This window comes from Miniopterus natalensis, chromosome 20, assembly GCF_054644295.1.
Source record: "Miniopterus natalensis isolate mMinNat1 chromosome 20, mMinNat1.hap1, whole genome shotgun sequence".
In the NCBI taxonomy this organism is placed as follows: domain Eukaryota; kingdom Metazoa; phylum Chordata; class Mammalia; order Chiroptera; family Miniopteridae; genus Miniopterus; species Miniopterus natalensis.
In genome coordinates this window covers 8024446-8039303 of record NC_142100.1, presented here as the reverse complement: position 1 = coordinate 8039303, position 14858 = coordinate 8024446, and the positions used below count along the sequence as shown (strand labels likewise).

At 48.8% G+C, this 14858-nt stretch overlaps 1 protein-coding gene across 6 annotated transcripts in view; it reads left to right on the top strand.

The window, feature by feature from the left end:
* APLP2 (amyloid beta precursor like protein 2) overlaps positions 1-14484 on the top strand; it is a 65448-nt gene extending 50964 nt beyond the window's left edge. For 3 of the 6 annotated variants that reach the window (XM_087828437.1, XM_087828435.1, XM_087828433.1), the window contains 9 exons: positions 464-622; positions 1468-1596; positions 4970-5069; positions 6572-6724; positions 8181-8216; positions 10935-11020; positions 11603-11677; positions 11905-12060; positions 13068-14484. In XM_087828437.1, coding sequence (XP_087684563.1) covers positions 464-622; positions 1468-1596; positions 4970-5069; positions 6572-6724; positions 8181-8216; positions 10935-11020; positions 11603-11677; positions 11905-12060; positions 13068-13169 — 996 coding nt within the window. In that variant the 3' untranslated portion in view covers positions 13170-14484. The remainder of the gene's footprint in view (positions 1-463; positions 623-1467; positions 1597-4969; positions 5070-6571; positions 6725-8180; positions 8217-10934; positions 11021-11602; positions 11678-11904; positions 12061-13067) is intronic. The other 3 variants (XM_087828438.1, XM_087828436.1, XM_087828434.1) reach the window with 1 other exon arrangement.
* The last annotated feature ends 374 nt before the right edge of the window (positions 14485-14858 follow it).

Below are 14858 nucleotides of genomic sequence, written 5' to 3'. Positions count from 1 at the left end.
CCCACAGTGTGGGGAGTCAGTGTTTCTTCCCTGGCAGCGCACGAGGGGAAACCAGTAATGCCCGGGCATCGCTGAGGCGTCCTCTGACACTTGCTTTACCATGCGGTCGCTGGACAAGGGAGTAATTACCCTAATAGATCGGGTGGCGTACGGCAGGTCCTGGATTCACGCCGTTTCATTGACCATCGTTGGCGTGGTGTTGACGAGGTGCCGTAGCCACTTAACCCTGGTTTATATCAGTTAGCCTGTGGTAAAATTGGTTTCGTTTGTCGTTTCACTTGAAGTCACAGAAGCTGTCAGTGAGAAGTGAGGACTTGCTGTCCACGGGACTTAGATCTTAACCCTGCTCCGCTCTGAGCCCGCGGCCGGCTCGCACAGGCCCTGGGCAGGCTGGGCCCTGAGGTGGTTTGCCTAGATGTGTCCAGGCGCCATGAGTTACGTGTTTTCTGCTTCCTGGGCTTAGCACTTCCAAACTATGGTGAAAGCTTTAGAGAAAGAAGCAGCCAGCGAGAAGCAGCAGCTGGTGGAAACCCACCTGGCTCGAGTGGAAGCCATGCTGAACGACCGCCGCCGCATGGCCTTGGAGAACTACCTGGCCGCCTTGCAGTCGGACCCGCCGCGGGTGAGTCGTGGGCACAGCAGGTCCCTGGTGAAGCGCGTCCTCGGTGTGGCCTGCCCTGAAGTAGTGTTTGTGTGGAGCCAACGTGACACACAGGTCCGTAAAATTACATGTTCGTGACAAGTTCTGGCAAGGCCGGAAGTGAGCCAGGAGGAGGGAGGAAGGGTGTTAGCCTGTCCTATGTGCTCCCATCGGCTCAGCGTTGCTCTGTGCCTGTGGGCGCCACCTGCGGCACCCGAGTGTCCGGCCAAAGGAAGCACAGCCTCAGGAGGTTGGTTGGTGGTTATCCAGTTACCGAATTTTGGTAATAGCCTTACTTTCAAAGAATAGAAACATGCCTTCCATGGACAAAGGCGTTGAACCAGTTCTATTTTAAATAGAATTGTGAAGAAAGAGGTAGTTTATATAGAAGCCCTTCTGTGCTAGTAATCTCCAACTTTATCCCTTAACTCTGTCTAACCTGTCTTGCTCTGGGGGATGGAAAGTACTGGAGAGGAGGGTATTCGTATCCTTCTTAGGTAAGCAGGCAAAGTCGTTTCTGGGTGACACAGGGTTTGCCTGGTTCGTAATTAGGGTGTTTGGAGGCTGAGCCAGCAAAAGAGTACCCATTGTAGGAGGACAGTGGGCTAGAAATCAGGGAAAATACTGTTTGTTAAGGAGCCAGTACAGCTGTGGAACCTAGGTTTTGGTACTTAGAAAGGTAGTTTGTAAAAGCTTTTGAAAGTACAGATTTCATTCTCGTGCCTTACTGAGCTTTACATTCTTACGGGAATTTTTAAAGCCGCCTTTTTCTGTCAATTTTCAATTCCCTCGTTTCTGGATTTTAAAGCAACCGTTCTCCCTTGCAGCCTCATCGCATTCTCCAGGCCTTGCGGCGTTATGTCCGTGCTGAGAACAAAGACCGCCTGCATACCATCCGTCATTACCAGCATGTGTTGGCTGTGGACCCGGAAAAGGCGGCCCAGATGAAGTCCCAGGTACACCAGGCGGAGTGGAAATGCTCTAGAGAGTGTTCTGGTGGCAAGAGGCCGCCGTGACTGACAGTTGTGCTTGATACCAGCCCTTAGAAAATGATTTTTCATTTCCAAAGACATTAGGTACAGAGTTTTTGTAAAGGTACTAATTTAAAGATATCTTTTCCATATTTTTTTTTTTTTGAAGAATAGTTTATTGATTTTTAGAGAATGAAGGAGAGAGAAACATCAGTGTGACAGTGCAACATTGATCGGCTGCCTCCTGCACGCCCCCTACCAGGGATCGAGCCCGAAACGCAGGCCTGTGCCCTGACTGGGAAATGAACCAGCGACCTCCTGTTGCGCACAGGACAACACCCAGCCAACTGAGCCACACCGGCCAGGGCCATGCTTTTTTATATTAAGTCAGTTTCTGAAAGTTTAGGAATGCATGATTATGTTGAATAGATAGGTCGTATTAGTTCATTTCTGACTTAGGTACCACTAGAATTAATACTTGGAATTATTTTCTAGGCAAATATATCGAGCAGATCTTAAAAAATCGGTTTCTTTTGTATATTATGTTTTTGTTTAGACAGACACCGTTATGTGTCCGGGTTTTGTCCCACGCTGGGTCTGGCTTTTCTTAACAGTCGTCTGTAAGTTTGTTTCTGGACCCTCTTTCTAGTTTCGATGTTGTCCATATAGTAAGTTGAGTTTTACTCTCAGATTCATGGAAAATGAACTTGCCTACAGACTGCTAGTGCCTTATAAGCCACAAAGTCTAATAGTTCAGCCCATTGGGTTTTTTTGTTTGTTTCTTTGTTTTTGAGTCTTTTCTTTCTTCAGCCTGTTAGTTTTCCTAGAGGGCCCTGGAATGGCATCTGACCTTACTTTTTATTTCCTCTCATATTATAAACACAGTGCAGTGCTGACTGTGGCACCCACTGCGTGGGAGGCACTTACAAGTGCGGGTACTTGCCCGTCACCCCAAAAACTCCCCCTTCCAGCCTGTGGTGTGTGTGTTATGAGTGGAGGGTAATCTGCCCAGCAGGCCCAGGGATACTGCAGCGAGGTTACTGCTCCGTTCGTGAGCAGACATTTGCGCTTTCTGTCCACCTGCCAGACTGCCCTCACATCTGACACTAGAGCGGATCCCCGTATGCCCTTGAGCAGCTCACGGTCCCGCACAGAATTAATTACTTCGTCCTCACAGACGGAGAGTAATGCCCTCAAACATAGTTGCACTTTAGCAGTTGGATGTTTGGGGTAATGAAAGAGCTCGGGCCCCTAAGGGTGGAAAGAACAAAAGGGGCCAGCTGGGGACCACATGGGCCTCTGGTTTGGCCCAGAGCTCAGTGCTTTTCTTCAAGCTGGATGGAGGGGGAAAGGCCAGGAGCCCCCCAGGGTGGCTTCCAGGAAGTGTAGGGGAACAACACCTGCATCCTCAGGGTTGACTTTTGTAGGTTTACTTGATTTTTTTTTTTTTTAAGTAATCATTTTTAAATTTTTTGTGTGTGGAAGAACTAAACTATTGTGTAGGATTTTACAGAGAAAATGGCCTGTTCTGTGTGATGAGAGTAGGAGGAGAGGCTTTATCAGTATATTAGATCAGTAACTAGGGAATGAGTTACCTGCAGGCAAGACCAAAGTGCTACACCCAGCCACACAGGAACTCTCCTAAGAAAATCTCAGCAAAAACCCAGCTCTCCTGTGTGATATTTACTCTCTGCTCCAAACCCGACTGGCTCCTACTCTGTTACCCAAACTCTAGAGAGCCCTATATGTATTCAGCCTATTACAACCTGCAGATTTGGTTTGGGTGTGAGTGACGTGGTGCTTTTACCACTCACGCTGCAGCTCGAAGGTTCGCTGTATATACAGATACTGATGTCCAGCACTCCACCTGTGGTTCCTGTTCTCGTGCGGTGTATGGACCTTCCTCTCTCAAATGGCTCCTTAATTCATCTGAAGAAGTATAACAATGCCAACACGTGCTATGTGCGTGGGCCATGTTTCCCTCTCTATTTGCATTTTTTCACTGAGGCATCACTCTTGAGCTTTCCGATCAGTTTACTTGATTTGAAAGAGTGGCAGATATAAAATTAAATTGCTTCATCCTCGCTTTTAAAAGTTAGAAAGATGTCAATCTACAATAAAAGCATCTTTCCATTTAACCCCCCCTTCCATTTTGACCTCTTATGTTAATGGAGTCAGTCCCACACAATTAATCCATTGGTTTAGCTCGCCCTCTTGAGGAAGAGCTGATGACTGCACATGTAGCCAAGCAGGAACCACCTCGAAAAGCTTGCTTGTGTGAGCTACAGCGTGCCTCACTCACTGTGTCATTGGGGTGGCGGTTAGCCCACATCACCTTTCTTTCCCACCCCTGAAAAGCTTTAAAAGTAAGTGACCAGTTTTAATGGCTTTTTTAAAAAAGCAAACAACTTTGGCAATTTTGCATTCAGAAAGGATAGTGAGCTCTGGAAGACGGGTGGCAGATAGGATAGTGAGCTCTGGAAGACGGGTGGTCTTATTTAACACCCCTTAAAATCAAGTTTGTAGCCCCGTTGGTGTAGCTCAGTGGTTGAACGTCAACCCATGCGCCTAGAGGTCAGGCTTCAGTTCCCAGCCAGGGCACGTGCCCGGGTTTTGGGCTTGATCCCCAGTAGAAGGTGCCCTGTGCAGGAGGCAGCTGATCAGTGACTTTCCCTCGTCATTGATGTTTCTGTCTCTTTCTCCATCTCCCTTCCTCTCTCTGAAATCAGTTAAATAAAACAAACACACTTTTTAAAAAATCAGGTTTGTATATGCCTTAGTGTTAATTTTTGAAAGAATAGCTAATTTAGTTAAATAGGAGTAAACTAGTTATGACCATGATAACCATTTTAAGCAGTTACTTTACTAAGCAAAGTCTATGAATGGTCCCCTCTCCCCAAATCTACTTTTTAGCCAGAGACTTCATCTTCTTTTTATCTCATCCAATCTGACCGGTGTGAAAATTGGCCAGCTCTTTCCCGTTTTTACTTAGAAAAACCTTATTGAGTACCTGGCACTGTGCAACCTAGGGTTCTTTTTAATTCATTCTGTACAGTTAGCAAGTTCCTCATATGAAAGTCAAGTCAACAGCTGGTTAGGGAGAATTCTTAAATTTTCTTTAACTCGGAGGACTCTGGGTAAAGTCTCAGATCACGGAGGGATATCGCACAGCCTGAGCACATTCTTTACTTCAGTGGTCAGTAAATGTGGTGTGGGGATGAATACATTCCCTCTGACCAGCTGCCTTGCTGGACACTGTAGAGAGTATCTTTTCAGTTGCCTTGCGGAAGTGTGTGTGGCTGTCCCTCCTGGCCCGGCTGTGTTGATGACAGGGCCTCTCACCATACTGTGCTTCCAGGTGATGACACATCTCCACGTGATTGAAGAAAGAAGGAACCAAAGCCTCTCTCTGCTCTACAAAGTACCTTATGTAGCCCAGGAAATCCAAGAGGAAATTGGTGGGTGCTGACTGTATTTGTATCAAATTCAGGTGGGATTCCAGCTGAGACTCAGGGGTGAGGGCTGTGAAGCTGGACATTAGCACCCTGTGGTTTCAGAGGTCTGGATTTCACGTGTCAGGGTCAAGTACTTGGCCATGAGCCACTGAGCCTTGAGTTTCATTGCCCTTCACTGTGTTACCGGAAGAAAAATCCAGGGTGTAAAATTGCAAGGGACTGAGGGAAGTCTCCTGTTACCCTTTCCCCCTTGATTGCTGATGTATTTCAAGGCACTTGTTTTACATATGTTCTCACTTCCTCTCCTTCTGGTTTCTGTCTTCTCCAGTTATTCAACCAATGTTTATTATGTCTGCTCTGTGTCACGGTGTAAAACAGTGCACAAGCACACAGTATCTCCTGGAGCTCTTGTTATCATAGAGAAATGGACGGGAAAACAAGTATCGGATGGTGGGGAGAGCTGTGGAGGAAGTTAAACTAGGGTAGGGTGGTGAAGAGTGGCTGGGTGGTCAGCGAGGCTATCTCGGGGACAGTGACCTGAGACCACAGGGAGAGAACAAAGTTATCACAGGAATGCTTCCTGCAGAGGCTTCGGAGTTTAAATCAAGCTGCAGGTACATTTGAGTAGATCAGGGAGGCCAGAACATCAGGAGAAACAGGGCCAAAGAGGTAGGTAGAGGCCAGTTTGCTAAGAGATTTTAGCAAATCAAGGGGTTTGGATTTCATTCCAGGATAATAGAAAGCCATTGGAGGCTTTTGAAGTAGTGAGTGATTAGATCTGGAGTATGCTTTTAAAAAGAATATGAATTTTTAAAAAAATTACTTGAGTGCTCCATGGAGAGTTGATTAAAGTTGGAGACCACCAGGAAGCGATGGTTAAAGTCCAGGAGAGAGCTGGTGGTTGTGTGCACCAGGGCGGCGATGGAGGGGATAGGTGTGGGTGGTCCTCGGGATACTGCTCAGGTGGTGTGAACAGGATGCGCTGTGGGTTGGATGGGGGGGCGGGGGGAGAGAGAAGCATCAGGGAGAATGCCCAGGTCTTCATTGTGAGCAGATGGGGGTACAGGGTGCCAGGTTTTACTGAGGCAAAGTGTTGTCTTTACACATTTTAAATAGAAGTTGCTGTTGGACATGGAGTGGGGGGGTGTAAGGTTGGCCATTAGCTTGATGAGCCAGAGCTCGGGCGCTAGGTAAGAACAGATTTGGGAGTCACGATATGTGGGTGTTTAAAACTGTGCCTTAGATGAAATTGCTTAAACGGAGTGAGTTGATAGAGAAGAAGGGTGCCCAGGGTGCTCTTGGTGCTGGGTCCTGCGGTGCCACAGATTCAGAAGGTGTTTCAGGTGATCGCTGGCTGTGTTGTGAGTGGTGAGACGCTCCTCTCGGCAGGTCTCCCATGCTGTAATGACATGAATTAGTTCTGTTCAGACTGTTGTTCCTGTGCCTGGAGTCTAGATCCAGATCCTTCTGAAAACCTGGTTCCCTGCCTTGTCTGTCTTTGTCAGACGAGCTGCTTCAAGAACAGCGTGCAGACATGGACCAGTTCACAGCCTCGATCTCAGAGACCCCTGTGGACGTCCGGGTGAGCTCTGAAGAAAGCGATGAGATCCCGCCATTCCACCCCTTCCATCCCTTCCCATCCTTACCTGAGAGTGAAGGTGCGTATGACTGGCAGTGCCACTCCCGGGTTGTGGGGCTGGGGGCAAGAGGGGGGAAGACTGCAGTCAGAAAATTGAAGTCAGATTTTTGAACCTGGATTGTGTTGGGGAGACCGCATTCCTAGTGAAATTCGGGCAGGGCAAGGGACACTTGATTTCATTGAGCACCAGCTATGTGCAGGCACCGTAGTGGGAGCTTCCAGGTAGTTGGTTTCAGTTATCAACATGAGGTTAGTCACATTTCTCACATCATATATACATGGTCTGCTTAAAGATCACAGTTTTTCCTGGGCCTATCAGCTCCCTCCAGTATGTGTAAAACCTTACATGTGGAAGTCTTTTTACTGTTTACAGAGCCCTTTGCTGTTAAATTTGGTTCTTATATTTTCCTAATAGTCTTGGGAGTCAGGTAATGGGGAGGCTACAAAGATGGCAACTTGCCGGGGCATTAGGAGGCATAATACCAGGCTTGCTGTCTTCTGTCCCCTTGCTGGTTCTTGCTGTCTGAGGGGATCTCTGGAAGCTGGGTTTGCACCAGCAGCAAACAAGCTGCTGAGTGAGCGGCGCCCCGAGACCAGGGTGTGGAACCAGATTCTGTTTATTGTCTGCTACCGTTGCTGCTGATGGTGTGGCTATAAAAATAGAGGCCATGGCGATGGAGTCCTCATCGGATGCCAGCTTTAGCTAAGTTAGTCTGTGGGTGCTCTCAGTTAACCCTCAGAATAACTCTCTACCGGAGTTCCCCCATTTGGGGGTTCCAAGGTTTAAAGAGGTTAAGGGTCTGCCCAGGGTCATGTAGCTCATAGGTGGAGAGTAAGGATGTGAACCCGAGCTGACTGCGTCCAGCAGGCCTCTGACCAGACGGGGTGCTAGGCAGAGGCCCCTCCAGTGGGGGAGGAGGGAGCCTCCAGCTTCGCCTTCAGGCCTTGATCGCCTTCTAAACTCGTAATCCCGGAGCTGCTAACTCAGTTGAGCCTCCAGTAACATAACAGAACCTGAGAAAGAGCTGGGTAAAGAGGCGCCGCTCCCTCCCTAAAACCTGCCCTTCAAACCCCAGGCCTCCGGGGCGGCTGCCTGGGCGCCAGGCACACGGCCCCTTCTGGGTGGAGGCATTTGGACATATCTGAACTAGGACCTTGTCTCTTTTTCAGAAAACCACAGTCAGTGCCAACGTCTGATTCTGTTATTTTCTAAGAAAAGGAACTTCGTTGGCCTAGCTGAATAATTTGGGAGTCTCACAAAACTCCCCAAAAGACCCAAGACAGACCTACTTTTCCTCGCCTACCTTCCTGCCCTTGCTGCTGCTTTGTTTATGGGACATTGCAGGCCGAGTTTCTAAGGAAGCCGTTTTGTTCGTATTATAGAGGAATTCTAAAATAGGAAATTTGAAAGAAGCCATTTTCCTTCTTAATCTCCTTTTGTGCTATTTTGTTTTTATTGTTTTCCTTTCTGCTAGACACCCAGCCGGAGTTGTACCACCCAATGAAAAAAGGTTGGTTTGTCAGAGATGTTCCCTTAAGACCATTCCTGTCACTTCCCCAATGTGTCCGAAGTCTCTCGTTCTATTTCATAACATCACCGCCTTTTCCCACCTCATTTCTCAGACGTGGCTGTGTGTGGAGCCAGAGCAGTTCTGTCTCCAGCATCTAGTCCAGTGTCAGTGACCTTGGTCACCAGGTGGCCGTCCTGAGCTTTCCCTCCGGATGTCCAAAGAACACCAGAGTAACCAGAGATTTTTCATAAGTCCTTTAATCCGGGTAGACTTTGATAAATATGTCCAATTAGGTTGGTTGTGAGTTGCTAGTGTGAAAACAAATAGGTTTAATTTTGGTCAGGTGGAGAGTCTTTTAAAAATTTTTTTTAATTTCTTCTTTTTTTCTCTGCTGCTCCCACTTAATCTGTCCCCCTTTTAGCGGTTCCTTGCCCTTTGTCTTTGCCATCTGTCTGCTTCAGTTGTCTCATGTCCCCTGAGTTATAGCATCAATCAAAACATATTAGAAGCTGATGGATGAAACAGGTGGAGACTAGGGGACTCTTGCTGTAGTGTGTCCAGTTTTCAGGAAAAGGTAACATTATGTAAGCACTGCAGGTGGGATTTTTAGCTTCTTTTATAGATCAAGTGGTTGAAGAAGCCTTAGAGATGACAGGACTTGCTCAAAGTAATGAGTTTAAAAGGCGGAGAAACCAGCATTTGAACCCAGCTCCTCTGTCTGCAAAGCCCAGGTTGTTTCTGTTGCATACAGTGCCTGTGTCGGTTGCTGAATTTCCCCAGGTTGCCGGGTAGTCCACAGTCTGCAGTCACCAGGAGTCAGGTCAGAGGTGTTCTTAGTGTGTGTGCTGTGAGCGCGCTCTGGGCTTTGCAGACAGGCTGCAGCTGGGCCAGGTGGTGGATGTGCCGCGGCTTATCCTCGGGACACAGGTAGGGTGTAAAGCTAAAAATCGCTCCCGTGTTAGTGCTTCATTTTATTCTGCTGGGACATAGCTCTGCATCCCTGTGCTAGCATTGCTCTGAACAGCCGTCTGAAGAGGTTTAGAGATCAAGCCTAAGATGTTCAGTAATCAAAGATGAATTTTTTAGAAGGTTGCCTGGCTTTTGCCTTCACACCTCAACTGTTACTAGTTGGGACAATTTAAACATTAACTTTTGGTCTCTTACAGCCGCTTGTTTATGTGTTTTATAAAATCAGTGGTTTTGGTTAGTGTGTAAGAAACACATGGATTATATCACCAAAAAAGTATTAGAACAGTCTGGCTTAGTAGCAGATCCAGTGCCGTGTTATTCTCCCCATAGGGTCCTGCCCTCTGACCTTTAGAGTTTTGAGGAGATCCTGAGGAAAAGTGGTAGAAGAGCTGAGTTGCAGTGGGTTAGGCCCAAGCGTGGGCATCCTTGCTGGGCCAGCACCGTTCCTCTCTCAGGTAGTGGAAGTGCTTTTTTAAGACAACAAAGGCCAGCCCTGGTTTAACTTACCCTAGAACCAAACTGTGAAATTATTCTTTAAAATAAAAGCCTTAGAAAAAACTTGCGTCGCTGTTGGCTGTTCTCACGAGCTCCTGCGTCAGCTGGTCTGCAGGGTCGGCAGCTGCAGCGGCTGTGACGCGTTGCTGTGACAGAGCAGGTCTGGCAGGAGCTGGAAGCGTCGCTGTGGCTGGCCCGGTGTCCTCGCCTGCCTTCGGTGAGCCTGGGACAACAGCGCTTTGCATAAACTTGTGTTTGAATGTTACTCACTGGCAGGTGGTCACTTCGAATGCCAAGTATCCTGCCAGGTTGATCTGTTTATAAAGGCTCAAATTATAGACGTCTGGGTAGAAGCGTATGGATTATTATTAATGAGACAATGTTAGGGTGGCTGGAAATCACATGCTCTGGAGCTAAAAATAAAGAGGCTTGCTCCTCACTTTTCTTGTGCTGGGCTTGCTCTGGCCTTGGTCATGCTGCTTTTTGGATACGGCTGCTTGGAGAGCCGCGTGCAAGTGACGTTGGCTCAGGCCACGTCTGACCTTGACAGGAGGAATGGTGCTATTTTCTCTCCCTTTATAGAAAGGTACCTTCCTCCCTGGAGTTAGGATCCTGCCTTTTTATGGAATGCTTCCTTCCTGTTCATTCTCCAGGAACCATCGAGGATGTGACCGTCATGATCTAGGCCCTGGGGGTTACAGCCCAGTGGGAAACACGGGAAAATCAGTAATCACAGACAGTGGTTTGAAGTGCGGTCACCTGGGGTGTCTCCCAAGAGGAGCTGTAGCTTGAAGGACAACTAGGAAGGGTTTAAGGTCAGGGAGGTTATTTCAGGCAGGAAGAGTAGCCTGTGGGGTAAAATGTGAGGCTCAAGGTCTGACAGTTGTTCATTGGAGGGGAACCCAGCTGCCAGAGAAGGTGCTCGGTGGTGTCCCCTCGGGCATCCCATGGGTGCCAGGCTGGGACTGGACTCTGGTTCTGTTCTCTTATGACACACACTCTCCTGAAGGCTTGCGCCCCATCGTCCCGAGCCGGGCACACGTGAGCGCCCTCCCCCCCTCATTTTCCATTGCCATCAGCCCTCTGAAAAGCCCTGTTTCATCCGTCCTGAGCGCCGTGCTTCCTCACGCGTGGGAACCGGGCAGCGCATTGAGCTGCGGGGAGGCGCCCAGTGGGGGCCCTGCCTCGGGGCCTCGGCCCCCCGGAGGGCGCGAGGTCGGCTGTCCCGGGAGCTCAGCTGCGCTCTCTCCGCAGGCTCGGGGCTGGGCGAGCAGGACGGAGGGCTGATCGGCGCCGAGGAGAAGGTGATCAACAGCAAGAATAAAGCGGATGAAAACATGGTGAGCCGTCTCCCTGCTGCTTGTTCACGTTGCCAGTAATGCGCGCGAGTGGCGTGGTTGAGGGGCGACCCCGGCGTGTGCTTCTCCGCAGGCGGGCGGCGGGGTGCGGTTCAGCGCCCGGGTGCAGCCCGGAAGGGAGGGTTACTTCCCAGCAGTAGCTCATTCCTTGCTGTGCGTGGGCAAGTCCGTGTGCAACTGAGGAGATGCGTGAAATGCCAGAGGCCAGTTTCAGGCGAGGAGAGACCCAGCCTCCTGTCCGTTGCTCTAGCCTTCTCTGTCACTCTCTTTCTGGGTTATTCTTAACTGAGTCTGATATTTCAGCTTAGCTTCCTGATGTCTGTCCCGAGTCTTCCCTAAGGGGAAATGCAGTGGAGGCCCTTCAAGGACCCACTGCTTCTCGGCGATCTTGCATCCGCACTCGCTCCTTCCTGGGGGCTGGTGCGTGGATTTAGATGAAGGCGACAGAACTGATGGGTGGTGGGTGTCCATCCGGTATCTGCTTCCCTCCACCAAACATAATGAAGTTACATTTATACTAAATTTCCCTTCCACCCAGTTACTGACCTTGTCATACTGTTTCAGGTCATTGACGAGACTCTGGATGTGAAGGAAATGATTTTCAATTCTGAGAGAGTTGGAGGCCTTGAGGAAGAGCCGGTATGTGTTTGGCTCCAGAAACTAATGCCGGGTTAATCTCCATGGAGACTGGAAAAAGTGGGAGTTCTCCCATGTGGGAAAGCTGGGTGTGTCTGGGAGCCGCCTCGGGCTGTAGAGACAGGACTGCAGGAGCACGGCCCCGATCGAGTGGCCCGTCTCTCGGTCGCTGCCTTTCGCACCGTGCACATGGTCACTGGGCTTGATTGCACGTCCCCTTGTCGTCTTAGGAATCTGTGGGGCCGCTGCGAGAGGACTTCAGCCTGAGCAGCAGCGCCCTCATCGGCCTGTTGGTCATTGCCGTGGCCATTGCCACCGTCATCGTCATCAGCCTGGTGATGCTGAGGAAGAGGCAGTATGGCACCATTAGCCACGGCATCGTGGAAGTGAGTAGCCGGGCGTCTTCCCAGGGGGCCCGGGCCGGCCGGGCTGCTTCTCTGCCGTCGGGAGCTCTATGGATTCAGACGTCTATCCTGAGTTCCTGCGCATCAGCTAAATCCCTGGCGGGACTGTGAGGCCACGTTTTGGAAGTCAGCCCCAACTGAATGATGTTGATTCTGTCACAGAGGGCTATTGCCGACTTCTAACATGAATTTGGGCTGTGACTGTGAATGTGAGAAAGTCATAAAAGCAGTTAGGTAGCAGAGGGTGGAATCCGCTCTCCCGGTTCTGTCCTTGTGTCTTTTTTTTTCAGGTATGTCAGGTATTTGAGAGTGAAGGACTGTTTGTTACACTCTTCTTTGTTGTCGTTGTTTTATAAGGAACAAACCAGGTCTGGGACAGATCGGGAAACAGTGGCAGTCATGAGTGAACTAAGCCTTAAAAATATGAGCTAGGACTAATATTCTCCTTTCTTAATGGGGAAAAGGCACCAGGAAGTGTAGAAGCCAGAGCAGACTTTCATCTTCTGCTGGTAGTAACTGGAACTGCTGGCCGCTCGTTTTTGCTGGATGGTGGAAATGTCCAGTCTCTTGGCTCTATTCAGATGCGTGTCTTAGTCATTGGGCTTCGTCTCCTGTTGCTCAGGGTTCTGCTGGTAGAATTTCAAGCTGGAAATGACCCTGCAGGTCATCCGGCCTCGGTCCCTGTTTTACAGGGTTGCTCACCGAGGCTGTCCCAGGTGGTAGGTAGCAGAACTGAGACCTGCTTGTTACTGTGGAGCTGGGAAACTGAGTTCACCGTGTTCTCCAGCTTGGACTAAGCTTTTAGGACTCCAGCTTTCAGGAGCATTGCCTCTTGGACCCTCCTCTTTTCTCTCTCGTCTTCCTGTGTCCTCACCTCTCTTGGTTCACCCAGTGGGAATGGGATGCTGGCTGGTTTGGGTCCCAGGTCTTCTGAAGCCCGTGTGTTCTCCTAGCTGCCCTGCAGTGATCCACAATCTTTGTTCCTCCAGGTCGACCCAATGCTCACCCCCGAAGAGCGTCACCTGAACAAGATGCAGAACCATGGTTATGAAAACCCGACCTACAAGTATCTTGAGCAGATGCAGGTTTAAGTGGGAGAAGGTGCATGTCCCCCCCATTGGAGGGGGGTGCAGGTGGGCTAGAAGGTCCAGTGAGTTGAATCGACTGCTGACCAACAGATACTTCCAGAGGATTGCATCTTACATTCAGACCTCTTGGATCATTAAGACTATAAAGTACTACTGTAGGATCACAATTTCCATTCTTTTAAATGGGTGAAAAAATGTTAATATAACAATATATGATATATAAACCTTAAATGAAATGAGAAAATGATCTATTGCAGATATTTGACTGATGTAGTTTTCTTTTTTAAATTAATCAGGCATCCCACTTCTATTGTATTGTCTCACACATGCTCTCCGTAGACATGGAAATGTTGATTTGCAATGACAGACTGTATGCAGGTCGTTTGTCCCGGTTGCATTGTATAAATCAACTAAGGTGCATTCACTGTCCTGACTCTTATGTTTTATAAAGGCAGTATTTCCTTTTTAAATGAGCTTCAGGAAGTTGCTGAGAAACTAAGTGAAATAGGGAACTGTAAGACCATTGAAGCACATCTGATCCCCTCTCAAAATTATTTTATAGGACCAGTTTCTTGGGAGTCTGGTGTTCCCACTGCTGGGTTCCTTGGTGTCTCCACACAAGTCCTGTCACCAAGGTGGTTAAAAGCATTTGCGTTCCAGCATCTTTTAGCGAGCCTACTGTATACAGAATAGGGCGTCCACTACTGCTTTCCTTCAAAATCCAGTTCTTCCACGGATAGTAGCCTGTAGTTTGTACATGACCTTCACTGTCCACCGTTTACTTACCATAGCTTTTTACAGCTCACTCCCTCCCAAGTAATGTCCGAATGTGCTGTCTTTACCTCCTTGGACATTTCCCTCTGAAGGCACTGATCCCGTCCCTCCCGCTGTACCTTGGCTTCCCCCTCTCCTCCCGTCACCAGCTTGGTGGTGTTCTCTCGGAAGACGACAGCCGCAGGTGGCGGTGGCCCGGGAGACCGTGGAGGTTTGCTCTGTGTGGAAGGAGGCTGTTGAGAGGGCCTGCAGACACCATGCAAGGTGGTGAGGGTTCCGTTCCCTTCACGCGAGTCTCTGTAATGCTTGTATAGTTGATGTTGATGCTCACAGCTTTCTCTTTTTTTATTCTGAAGGTTCTGGTAACCTGTGGTGTATTTTTTTCTATTTCCCCGTGACTGTTTTTTTGTTTTTGTTTTTTTTTCTTTCCTCCCTTTTCCATGTCTCTTTCCACTATGCACAGATAAACTTCACCTACAGACTCCTTAATCTGATCTGTGGAGAATGTACAGTTTAAACACATCAATAAATACTTTAACTTCCACCAAGACTCCTTGTTTAATTGGCCCGGTGTTGCTCTGTGGTGATGGTTTTCACCCTCCTGCCTCCAGGACAGTGGGCACCTTCCTTCCCTGCAGGGTTCCCAGCTGCTGGCAGAGGCAGGGACTGGTCTAGTCACACGCGTTGGACTCTCAAGTTTGAATTCCATGACAGTAACAGGGAAAGCAATTTCAACTAAAGGCAGGTGTCTTTTATAAAAGAGTCTCAGAGAAATATTCTTTTTAAGATTTTTTAATTGATTTTTAGAGAGAGAGGAAGGGAGAGGTGGGGGGAGAAAGAAACGTCGATGTGATACGAGAGTGAAACATTGGCTGCCCCCCTACCGGGGATCGAGCCCACACCCTGAGCAAGAATTGA